Genomic DNA, 12,985 nt, shown 5'->3' on the forward strand with positions numbered 1-12,985 from the left:
ACATGAGCCAGTTCTGTTTGCGCGTGAAGCTGTCCAGTGTGTTCCACATACACCCTACATCCCTATCCGACATCCTGGTGCTGAATCCACGGAAGAGGCCGATAGCTTGCCAGGGCCGGAGAGCAGCACAAGCATAACACACAGCCCCTGCGCGGCAGCAGAGGGACAGAAGGGAGACCGCCGTTTGCCAGGAAGGACACCCTGGGCCCTTCTGCTCACCAGTCGGCTTCCTTCTGTCCACTGCTCGCCCCAGGCGTCCATCAGATGCAGCCGGAAGCAGCTGTGCAGTTGTAAAGCAAACACAATGCTCTTGTGGTTTTAAACCCTAAAGAAAGCACTTTGAGGACCAGGGCTGGGCAGACCCCACGTGGGACCCTCCTCCTCCCAGACCAAGAGCTCCTGGGAGCCATGGGCCAACCCCAAGACCAACCCAGATGGCCAGGTGGGGACTCATGAACCCTCCTCTGTCTGCAGAAGGGACAGTGCGCTCAAGGACAGCCACTAGCCTCTGACATAGAGAGGCTCCATGGTCCTGTGGTCCTTCAGACTCAGGTAGAGAGGTTTTGTAGGAAGTTGGGAGGAGACAGGGCAGATGAGCAAAAAGAGAAGCCAGTGATTATGATCTCTCTTTCTAAATCTCATCTTCTAAGGCAGTCGTTCTCAACTGGGGCAGTTTTGTCCCCGGGGGACGTAGCTGGAGACCGTTTTGGTTGTCATAGCTGCGCAAGGGAGGGTGTGTTCTGGAATGTCATAAGGAAAGGAAAAGGATGATGCTGCTGACCCCCTACGATGCTCAGAACAGCCCCCCATAACATCATCCAGCTCCAAATGTCAATAGAGCCAAGGCTGAGAACCCCCCTCTAAGAGTAGCAATGTTGGGTATCTTCCCGACACCACCTCCCCTGGATTCCATAGCTCAAAAAAGGCAGAGAAGGAGTTAAAGACTCAGGTTTCTAACTAGGTACCCCTCAACCTACAGAAATTCCATTACTGCCTCATTGTCTGAAATGGGGAAAAGAAAATTCCTCCCAAAGATGAATACATGAGTGAGTGAACAAGTGAGCGATAGAGTTTGGATCAGATCTCTAGCTCCATGTAGACTGTCATCCCAAGAGAACCACAGCCTGGCAGCTCCAGAAGAAGGCACAGTGACGTCCAATCCTGCGGGTCCACAATGAAGGCTGAGACTCTGGGAGGCCTCGCATCCTTCCCCACAAGGCTTTCCACTTGTTCCCCCAAAGTACCTGTGGGCATGAAGACGTTGGGATAGTTCCAGAAGTCCACTTAGTGCTTCGTCTAGATGAATTCCAGGAGGTGAGAATGTCCATTGAGGATGGGGAGCTGTGGTCTGGCCTTGAGGCTGGACACAGTGTGGGTCTTGCATGGCTCTTCCAACTGGTTCAGCCCAAGGTTCAAAGAGCTCTGCACTCACAGGAGACCCGGATTCTCACCCTGACTCTGTCCTCTGTGTCCTGATCCTGAAACAAGGGGCTTGATTGCCTGCCTCCACGTCCCTACATCTTCAGCATTGTATTTGGAATGAAATCGAAACCCCCTCGCCTGGGTGTTGGGTGCCTCCCTGTGTCCTGCCGCAGCACTGGCCACCTGCCTCCCCTGACCTTGGGCCTCCTCCTCGCTGGTTCCCTTTCTGTCTGGACCTCTGCTCGCCTCTCCTGGTGCCCCTTACCTGTCTTGAGTCTCCAGGATGGAGAGGTGCCTGTGAAAAGAGCATTCTCAACATCTTTGAATTCCTCAGGGCCCTGCCAGTACCAGGCACAAAGCAGGGGCTCTAAAAATATTGAATGAATGGATGAAAAAAAAATGGGTAAAATTCAAATTTCTGATTTTTCCATCAGAAGCTCTAGGTACACGGTGCCTGCCCCCTCATGTGCCCTTTGATGAACACAGCCTTACCAAGCTCTGTGAGTAGCGGGAGATAATACAGCAGGTCAGGACCCACAAGAACCACAAGACAACAGGTGAACTTCAAGTCACCTTTCATACTTTCAAAGCAGGTCCTGTGTCCATTCCGAAAAGGAGGGGTAGAGTGCTGAGGGCATAGGAAGACTGAAATCAGGAAGAACTAAGATCAGTAATAAAACTCTTCAAAGGAGCTGCTTCCCAATTTAACAGACCGTTTTATTCTTTTATCAATGAGCAAGTTGCTAGGGCAGGAGGGGAAGTGGGAGGCGATGGGAGGGCCCGTGGGGAGGCGTGTGGGAGGGGTCAAGGATACAGAGTGCCTGTCATCTCCATGACGCGGACAGCTGGTCCGGTTGTATTTTAAACGCAATCGCATCCCAGTGTAGACACCACGTCTGGAATTACAATCCACCCCGTGATCTGTCACTTTTATATATAAACACGAGGGAGTGGAGTGGTTTCCATAGAGAGGAAATATCACGGCCCACTTAGGAACAATACAAGAAGAGAAGGAGCAGTGACCCCAGCAGAGACAGGAGTTCAAGGGGATGTTTCTGGGGCAGACCTCCTGGTCCTGAAGCTGCCGCCTGCCTCGCTGAGTGCTTCGACTCCAGAGCGAAGGCCACTCACAGGTAAGGTTTGGGCTGGGGACTTGTCCGTGAAGGATGAATGTACTGGTCCTGGGTTAAGCAGGACATGCTGGGGACCAGACAGGGGTGAGAGACCAAGGCTGCAAGCGCCCCCAGTCACAGCCCAGGGAGCAGGGTGCGGAACCCCACAGTGTGCGTTTGAGGTAAGTAGAAGTCCATCCTCCCTTTGCTGGTACAGAGAGACCTGCTTTACAAAAGTAACAGATTGGAGGCAGAACAGGTTCTTGCAAATGTATATTTCCAAAGAAATGGGGAGGTGGGTGTGAATACAAAGCCATCATTCTCCATGTTCCTGCCCAGGAGCCGGAGGGTGCTGGCCTGGATTGACTGTTTCCTCTCTGCACACCTGCGGGGCAGGGAACATCTCCTTCTCGAGGGCTGTGGCCACGGAGAGGTTCAGTGATTGATTCACCCTGGGGCAGTTGGGGGGAGAGGGTAGTTTCAAACCCAGGTCCTCTGCCTTCCACACCCAGAGTCCTTTCTCCCTTGCCAAGTTGGGGACATTAGAGGAAGGGGACAGACATCCATAATGACTTGGTGCTACCCGTGAAGGGGAGGGAACATAAAGATGAATTTTGATGCCTCTGATGTCCAAGTTCTCTGAGAAGTCGTGTTTGCAATTTTCTCCTCAGACATGGCAATCTCACACACCCCACTTCTGAGAATGGGTTAAATAAGGTGACTATGAACACTATCAGGACACACTCTCTATAACATGTCTGTTTCTCCTTGCTGTTCCTCCCTCTTCAGGGAAAGCAGCCTTTCACGCAGAAACCCTCCTTGGAGGCTCACTTGGAGGGTGAGCTGCTAGTCTTTCTGTGGGGACGTGTGTGACACACATACACACTTCCAGGAGTCCACTGTAAGAAAACAGCTCCTTACTCTAACACCTGTTGAAATGCATAAAACTCCTCTAGATTCGGCAGCCACGGTTTTATAAAATGGTTTTGGAAATTCAGCTGCTTGACAGTGTTTGCAGACCAATGGGGTAAAACGGTGTGGGGGTGGGGGGTTGTAATACGGGGACTCACCCCGCCTTCCTCACCTCCGGAAAACGGGGCTGGCACGGGCCAACGCTGTTTTCCTCTGGCTTTACCACCGGTACCTTTCCCCTTGGGGCACCCTCTCCCTGGGGGTGCTCTGCCCCAGGCTGGCACAGGTCCTTTGCGGCCTCAGGTCCTTGGGTGGGACTCTGGGACAGCTCTGAGAAGCACTCGGAGAAGTCCTTGCTGGAACCCAAAAGAAGGGGAGTTTCAGGTATCCAAACCCGAAAAGCACAGATGGAGAGCTCGGTCCCCTTCCATCTAACTAGAGAGGAGGCTGGTTTTCACAGCAGGTAGCAGGGACCGCCTAAACCTTTGTGTCGGCTCACTAGGGGCGACAGCGAAAGACTCCAGAGAATGTAGGAGGGGAAGCTCGCTCCCAAATCAGACTTGACTGAGGAGCACGGGGCTTCTCTCTGCCCAGGAGACCTTCTTCCCTCCCGCCCGAAAACCCTAAACTCCCTCCACAACCTCCCTGCCAGCATTAACCCTTTCTCTGGGAACCGGGTTTTTGAGTCTTTAAATCCTTTCCATCTTACAAGCCCTTGGAAACTGCTCCAAAGTTCCAGATGCCTCCATGCAGTAAGGCAGCTAAAGCCACGATTCATCCTATGTTTACACAAAACAACCAGCAACTAGCTGGGTCCTCCGTAAATGAGAAAGCCGGTGTCTGGTTATTGAACACAATATTAAAAGACATTAAAAGAAAAGAGTCCATTTTCCCACAGAGATAGTCGATACGCCCCTGGTCAAATGCTCTCCGGGAATCCAGCGTGCAATTCTAAGGAGCTCATGGGAGGACAGGGGACACTCACAGGGGCGGTTCTCATGGTGCTGTCCCCGGACCCGCCCTGTCCCTGTCCTCCAGGAGCATGTTAGAGAGGCAGAAGCTCAGGCCTCTTCCCAAACCTACTGACCCAGAAGCCCCCGGGGACAGCGCCCTGCAGCCCACGTTTGAACAACCCCCCACGTGATTCTGAGCTCCTCGAAAAGCTGACAGCAGCTGACTGAGACTGAGTTTAGGGCCAGGGGAGGACGGGCTGAGGACGGAGAAAGTGGGAGAACGGCCAAAACCTAAAAGCCAGAAATACAACACAATAAAGGGATTGGTCTGCAGGGTCAAACGAGTGGAACAAAGTCACCGGCATGTTGAGGTGTAGATGTAGAGAGAGACACAGATAAAAATACGTAGATTCAGGTGTGGCTTCCGAGATGGTTATACGTGAATTGAATTTTATCCTAATCGGACCTGGAGACGATTTATGTGTAAACGGAGAGGAAGAGGCCTCCTTTATTAAGTAGCTGGCTAGAGCAAGCGCGTTTTCCACCTTGAATTCATCTTTCTTTCCTGTAAGCTCTATGAGGCAGTTACCACTGTCTCCATCTATCAGATGAGGAAGTGGAAAGGCACAGAGGTCAAGCACCCTGCCCACGGGGCTTGGGCAAATGACGAGGAGCATTTGAACCTGGGTCCCTGTAACCCCAGAGTCCGTGTTGATTTCTCTGCACAACACCACATGCCCAGACCTAGGGGGGCCAAGCATTTGGAGCACATAAAGCAAGGATTGTCTATTTTTTTCATAACTGTCGGATACAATAAACTCAAAATTTTTAAGATGTAAAAACAAAAAACAGACGAACAAATCCAGCTGGTTTCTTAAGGGAAAGAAAAAGGAAGACAGTAGGCACAATGTGGAGTGTCCAGGAAAACCCTAGGCTTCTAAGGAACACCTGCCAGGTCCATGGGCACGTGAGGCCTCCCAGGATTCTCCTTTATGACCTGCTCCAGGTCATGTTGGCGATGACCTGCTCCAGGTCATGTTGGCGATGATCTGCAGAGCTGAGTCTAGCCCTCAGCCTCGGACAGCCCGCCGCCCCCCCACCTCTGCCTATCACCACAGAAAACAGAAGGATCCTGTGCTAGTCCAGCCTTCTTAATGCCCAGAAGGACCCCATGTTGATTTCTTTATCCAATTTGTTTCGCTTCCTCAAAAACCACCTTATAGGAGAGGCCCCCCAAGTTCGACAGCTAACCACACCTTTCTTGCTTTCTTATGTGGGAACCAAGGATGTCTCAGGCAGAAAATAAACTCCAGGTTCAGGTAAAGCAGCCCAAGGGCAACCCTTCACTCTTTGTGCCTCCTGGGAGGGGGTGAGGGGGTCAGCATGACAGGGCGCCCAGCACAGCCAGTAGTCCTTCCTGGGGGAGAGGAGTTGATGAAATCCCACACCTTTGACCTCACATTTCTTCCTCACACTTCATAGAGGGTGACAGTGAAGTCAATGAACCTCACGTCCTTGGTCCAGAGCTGGAGAGAGTACAGATAGGACAGACCACGGGGGCTATGGTGCAGGGCAGGTTTGGTCCTAATATGCAGGAGGTCAATTTTGTTCACTTCACCATTTGCCTGAGGCCCAGTGACCACACCCAACCCAAATTCAGATGGTCAGCGGGGAGCTGTTGCTGCAAAGGAGGCAGGGCAGAGGGGTGGGAATGACCCCGCTCAAGTCCGTGTCCCTTCTCGGTCAGCACAGTGCCGCAGTGGCCCGACAACCATGATGGCTTCAAACCCGAAGTCCAGGGTACAGGAGGGACACCGAGCTGGACGTTGTCATGGCCACACATGCTGCCTACACTAAATTTAGGGTTTTTCCTTTTCTTTCTTTTTTTAAATAAAAGACTAAATTCAAATGGTTGCTAAAGACTATCATCCTTTCATGCCTCTGAGCATCGCTGCTAGCCCTGGACAACAGCGCGACCTCCCCTGCATTTGAAGGCACTGACCCATTCCCGGAACGGCACGTCCTCGGACACCAGTATCCCTGGATTGGCTCTCAGACCATGTCTCTCTCACTCAGTCGAACAGATAACCAAGAACTTCCATATAATAGAGACAGCCAATAGTTTTAGGATTGAGGTCACATCAGTCTTCGACACTAGAGAACACAGGTGTTTTTTGTGACGTACTTAACATCTCTACACAGAGACCAAACTGAATTTCACTTCATAAATTCTGTGGTAAAACCAAACAAATTCACAACTGCTTGCTCCCGAGGAATACTGATAGCCCAGCAGGGGGACGGGTCTTAACGACCTGCCTCAGATACACTGACTGGACCACCCACCACAGTCTTTAAGCAACAGGGATGCACTGAGTCAGCAGTGCTAAGGACAAGAGAACTAAAAGTCATCAACCCCAGTAAGCCACGGAACGCTCCCCTGGCACACTCGCCATTCATCTCGCAGGGCCAGCAGCGGCCAGCAAAGCTGAATGAAACAGAAGTCATCAATACCAGCCGATCAATGGCGCTCAAACTTTACCGACCATCAGAATCACCTGAAGACTTGATTAAAACTCAGATTTTTTTATTTTGATTAAAACCCCAGACTTTTGGATCTAGTCATTCTGGGGGCAAGACCTGAGAATTCTTTGCATTTCTAACCAACTTCCCGATGCTGCTGCTGGCCCTGAGACCCCACTTTGAGAACTGTTGTAGACTATGACTAAAGCCCTCTTGAGTTTTAACCCCTGTCCTCCTGAGCACTGAGCCCTTCTCACACCCCTGTTCTCGCCCCCAGGGAGAGATGCTGAAGCCAGCCCACCTCCTGCTGTTGCTGCTGCTGTTTCCAGGGGCCCCCCGGCCGGGCCTCTCCCAGAGGCTGTACAGAGCCAAGTCCTTCTTCAGCTGTATCAACACGGCCCTGTCAGAGGCCAGGAGGAGCTCGCTGGAGGATGCACCACCGCTGAGCATGAGAGGCTTCCCCTACCTGCCCAGCCAAGACCCCTCCTCAGGAGAGGACGAGGAGAAGGAGGAGGAGGAAGAGGACAAGAAGAAGAGGACCCTCCCAGGCTCCGGGGGCAGCAGTGGAGCAGGAAGTGCCCGGTACAAATACCTCCCCCCAGCTCAGCTCAAGGGCAGGCCGCACCAGGACAAGGCCAAGAGTGACCGGCGCACCAAGTTCACACTGTCCCTTGATGTCCCCACGAATATCATGAACATCCTCTTCAACATTGCCAAGGCCAAGAACCTGCAGGCCAAGGCAGCTGCCAACGCACTCCTGATGGCACAGATTGGGCGTAAGAAGTAGAAGCAGAGACCAGCAGGAGGGCGGCGGCACACCAGGGACAGGGACAGAGGTCGGGGTGGAGGGGGAGGGGCTGCGCATTCAGCCGGTTTGTATTTTGAGGGCTGGGTCCTGTTCTCCAGGCTGCTTCAGTGCTCGGCCCCTCTGCTCCTTCCTGCCTCCAGCCCAGCCCCCTCCTCTGCACACATGCACACAAGGGCGTACTGTCCTACCCGCACAGACACGAGCCCCTTCATGTCTCTCCCTAGATTCTGCATCTGCTTTCTCCTTCCCTGCTATGAGAGGCAAAATCCCGCTGTCCTGCTCTCCCTGCTCTTCCTCCATGGCCCATGCCTGGGGAGAGGGCGGGAAGCACTCCTTCCTGCCCACCCCCATCCACGGCTCACCATCCTGACTTCGGATCCCATCCCTTCCCTCTCTCGTTAAAGCCATTAAAACCAATGGCTTCTGCAAACCTTGGGCTGGTTTCAGTTTCTTTTCCTTCAGCCAGTGGCCTTCATGTCTCTGAGCATGGAAAAGTGGAGGCGGACGAGGGAGGTAGCCGCTGAGTCCGTTCCTGGTCTCTCCCCGGGTGGAGAGGTTCTTGGAGGTCCTAGGAGGGGTAAGGAAAGGCTTGGAAAAGCCAAGCTGGCAGGACTCTGGCAGGCATCGCTTAGGTTAGAGCCATGTGCACGGACTGGTCCGACCCAGGAGGCCTAGCCGAGGGTCTGCTCTAGAGTGGACACTGGGTTAGGTGGGGAGGGAGCTTTCAGTTACTCCCCTGTGCTGCCCCGAACTCCGCCACGGCTGGGCATGGGGGCCCATTTCTTGGCCCCGCAGCGATGACCCAGCCAATGCCGGGCCTGGTGGCAGGGGCTGGTGGTGGGTGAGGCAAGTGCTCTGCTCTCCTTGAGTCTGCACACTGAGTGAGGATCGAAACCCAGACCGGAAAAGCAGCAAATACCATGTATGAGCGACCAGTGGCTAAGCGATGGTGCGTAAAGAATTGTATGAGGGATTCAGAGATGAGAAGGTTTAATATGAGTGAAAGTCCAGTAAAAGGGGACATCGGCAAGAACTCGGATGGCCTCTGGCTGCAAAACCCAAGGGCCAGATTCCCAAAGAGGGACTGTGGTTCTACTCCCTCCTGTGGGGGGAGAAGTCATGAGTAACAGGACAGGAACCTCCACGTGTTGCCATTACTTTACAATAAGTGACGACACGCAGGCAGCCAACGCTACCACTGCCCCCAGAGGCAAAGTCAAAACCCAGATGTGAAACAGCCAACGCTACCACTGCCCCCAGAGGCAAAGTCAAAACCCAGATGTGAAACAGATTAGAAAAATGCTTGTAGCTCATACAAAAGACCAAGGGCTTACCAATCAAATGCATAGCTGCTCAACACTGAGGAGAAAAGAACCACCCTTCCCCCAAAGAAGCAAGGACAGGGACAGATCTCTCTCTCCTTCTCTCTCTCGCACACACGTCCAAATGATTTTTACACATGTAAGAGAAGGCTAAACTTCATTCCTCTGAGAATTGCACTCATATACAATTTCTCACCTATCAGACCAGCACAATTCCCCAAGCGTGACGATTAACCTAGACTCCACAGAGGACGATGGGGGTAATAATGAGTTCACGTTAGTGAAAATTCCCAGCACAATCTCTGTTGGATAATTTGTGTTGATTTGAGCTCCCTTGAAAAAATCATTGAAACTCTCTCTTAAAAATAAAACAAAGCTCAAAAGCCAAGTGAACCTCCTCCAATAGACAAGAACACTGGATGCACGATGTGACCTCAAATGTCCCACCACATAAGAAGCAAAGGGACCTGCTTTCTGACAGTGGCATGATTTTGGAGCTATAACTAAATAATCAGGGAAAGCTGAGCCCACCCAAAATTCTGTCAGATATTTCATAAAATTCCAAAAAAACGGGAGATGCATAAGTTCACAAGACTGTAGTATTAAACTAAAAAGACAGTTGCCATATATTGAGCCAAAGAAATACAAAATCTTGCCGAACGGTGTAGCTAGCTACCTTAGTAAGAATTACAGACGAATTTCACTCTGACTTGAAAGTGAAGTAATCATGTTAACCTAAGCACAGGCTGTATGACAACTGGTTCTTTTAAAAACAAGTTTATTGAGGTTTAATCGACATACACCATTATGTCATTGTATTAGTTTCAAGGATACAACATAATGATTCCAGCTTTTTCTTTCATTAATGAAGTTCCTGTCATCGGCTATTCCTAGGGTTGAGCACGTTCTATTAGAGCCTGTCACAGCACAGTGGATATCACTAAGACACCTCCATAGGCCAAGAAGGCAAAAAACATAAAAAAAATATATCTTGGGAAAGAAACCCTGAACCTATGGGATGACACAGTGTTTTCTTAAAGGTAAGCATGTTTCGTCCCAGGAGAGAATACTCCCCCTCCCCCCTAAGGCATTGTTCCCCACCTGAACCTCAGGTCATCAAATGATCACCCCCTGCCCATCGTTGTGACCTTTCACCAACACCTGGGGCAGTGCACCCCATTTCCCGATCATTTTAGCTCTTAGGTCATCAGTCTGTCTGACACCATTCCTGCCTTCATGATTTCAACACACCTGTGGACGACCTGTCCAACACTCGGGTCTCATTTCTACTCCCTGACCCTGTCCCTCCAACTTCCCCGTGTGGCCACACCCCAGACTTTGTCACTAAATCATAAGCTGTCTGACCACCCTTCCTATCTTCCCAGCTTGCTCTTTCCCAAAAGCCAACCCCAACCACCCTGTAACCCCACTGAGCCCAATAACTCATCGATGCTCAACACCGCCCTGCCCTCCTCCAGTGTAAATGCTGTGATCGATCATTATCACTCTAGCCCTGTAGAAACCTGTAATTCTCTTGTTCTGCTTTCGCTTTGTCTTATTGATGAGAGCCTGATGAATTCACTCCACTACTCTGTCCCTACACCCTGAAGCTAAACACAACTTAAAACGTACGCACACACGCATGCACATGTACTCACCCACACACGCACGCACACAATCACCAGTCTCAACTTACAATCCCGACAAGCCCTTCATGGAGCTCAGCAAAGACACTGCCATCCTTCCACTCCCACCCTGACTACCCGAGATGTGCACTCATCTTCCTCTCTCCTCAAATCTCACATATTTCCTCCCCATGTTCCCATCTTAGCTGGAGACCTTGCTTTTCATTTCACTAAGAAAATCAGATGCTTCTGAAGCAAAATTTCACAAACTCCCGTCAACACTTTTGCCTGCCCCAGGCATCACCATCCACACACTCTGCCTTCTACTCTCAACTGGACTCACCACTCGTGTGCCCAGTGCCATGCCCAAAGTTCCCATCGCCTTTGGCCACTGTGAGACACCAACCCAACAACGCTTCCTCCTTTCTGCTGCGTCATCAGCATTACCACCTCCACCGCACCAGTCACAGCAGCACACAAGCCCACTTCACTTTTCCTGTGTCGAAAACAAACCCTCCAAATCATTTTTTTTTAAGTTTTATTTATTTATTTGACAGACAGAGATCACAAGTAGGCAGAGAGGCAGGCAGAGAGAGAGGGGGAAGCAGGCTCCCCGCTGAGCAGAGAGCCCGATGCGGGGCTCGATCCCAGGACCCTGGGATCATGACCTGAGCCGAAGGCAGAGGCTTTAACCCACGGAGCCACCCAAGCGCCCCAAACGCCCCGAATCCTTAACTGCCACTCTTTCCATATCATAGCGGACCACTCTGCTCCTCCTATGACCATCCACTGTGGGCAGTTATCTCTTGGGACCGTCTCTCACACTTTCTCAGGCTCCCATCCCTACCATTTCTCTGGATGGTCTTTTCTGAGTGTGTGCATTCACACACACACAGGCACGCACGCACAAACACAAATGTCCTTCAGAATAGCAAAACAATGATAGGAACTGGGGGATTATTTAAGCGTTCACTCGTGCCCTCTGGTGTCTGAAGAGAGAAACAACACATGCACATAGAACCAGTAAAAGTCTAATAGTTCAAAGCTCAATATAGGATATGCACATGAAAACATATATGTAATTCATTAATGAGTATTTTTTAAAGATTTTATTTATTTATTTGACAGATAGAGATCACAAGTAGGCAGAGAGGCAGGCAGAGAGAGAGAGGGAAGCAGGCTCCCTGCTGAGCAGAGAGCCCAATGTGGGGCTCCATCCCTGGACTCTGAGATCATGACCTGAGCCAAAGGCAGAAGTGCTAACCAACTGAGCCACCCAGGCACCCCTCAAATGAGTGTTTACTACATTATTTCCACTGCAGTGAGAGATCTCACAGTGTATCCCAAATGCCTCTAATCCTGGGGTGGGCGCAAATGGATACCCAAGAATCTTCACGGGACAGGTGTACTGGGTTTGAAGGAAGTGTTCTATCACTCAGCCACAGAAGGAAAGAAGAAAGAAAGCAAGAAGGAGCAAAGACAGAGGAGAGAGAAGAACAGGTGCTAGAAGTAGTGAGCTCCCCAGTGTGGATGGAATGCTGAGCAGCACAGGGAAGGATGGGAATGGAAATTTAAATTGGAACTAATGGGGACAGGGCTCTGTACGCCATGAGCAGGGATTTAGACTTCATACTTAAGAAGATGGGAATCACTAAAGCTTTGAGCAAGGGGGCAAAATAATCCAACCTGTGCTGGAATTTCGTCACAGGTGTGCTGGACGGGCCAAGAAGACAAAGGGAAAGGCAGAAAAGCCTTTGGGCACTAGTGTGCAGGCCTGAGCTAGGATGGCTTCCATAGGAAGACAAGGAAGGGAACGGATCCTGGAATCGTCACCAAAGTAGAATTGTTAAGACCCCGGCTCTGCAGAAAGAAAGAAGGCAGTCAAAAATGACAGCGTTGTTTAGAATCTGGGATGATGACAGAAATAGACAAGACAGAGCACTCAGGGAAGAGTAGATTTCTTTAGAGTATATGTATAGTGGTAAGCTTTTCTTGGAAGAAGCTAAATTTAAGTGCAGGCAAGGCTATCTGAGATGATAGTAGGTAGGCGGAAGTTTCGGTATAGAACTCCAGAGAAGGAACACTTCGCAACTTCTCAGTCACTCACGTGAAGCGAATGTGGTTGTGGACAAGGTAAGTGAGAGCCAGAGAAAGGCACCAAGAGCATCTCCACCAGGGGCAGACAAGGTACAAGGGAAGGCTGCACAAGGGTACGTGATGTGAATGGAACTCTTGAAGCCACATCCCAGGGCAGTGATGTTAGTACGTAAGCGCATCGACCGGGAGGCCATTAGAGGTGGAGTCCTCTTGC

At 50.9% G+C, this 12,985-nt stretch overlaps 1 protein-coding gene across 1 annotated transcript; it reads left to right on the forward strand.

Annotated features, from left to right (window-relative positions):
* The first annotated feature begins 2,330 nt into the window (after positions 1–2,330).
* UCN3 (urocortin 3) lies at positions 2,331–8,118 on the forward strand. Its single transcript, XM_047742686.1, has 2 exons — positions 2,331–2,555; positions 7,197–8,118. Exon 2 carries the CDS (start codon positions 7,203–7,205, stop codon positions 7,704–7,706), a length of 504 nt encoding a protein of 167 aa, XP_047598642.1. The 5' UTR covers positions 2,331–2,555; positions 7,197–7,202; the 3' UTR covers positions 7,707–8,118.
* The last annotated feature ends 4,867 nt before the right edge of the window (positions 8,119–12,985 follow it).

This window comes from Lutra lutra, chromosome 8, assembly GCF_902655055.1.
Source record: "Lutra lutra chromosome 8, mLutLut1.2, whole genome shotgun sequence".
NCBI classification, from domain to species: Eukaryota; Metazoa; Chordata; class Mammalia; order Carnivora; family Mustelidae; genus Lutra; species Lutra lutra.

Coding starts and splice junctions, on each gene's coding strand:
- UCN3 (XM_047742686.1), top strand. CDS start 7,203: ATGCTGAAGCCAGCCCACCTCCTGCTGTTGCTGCTGCTGTTTCCAGGG.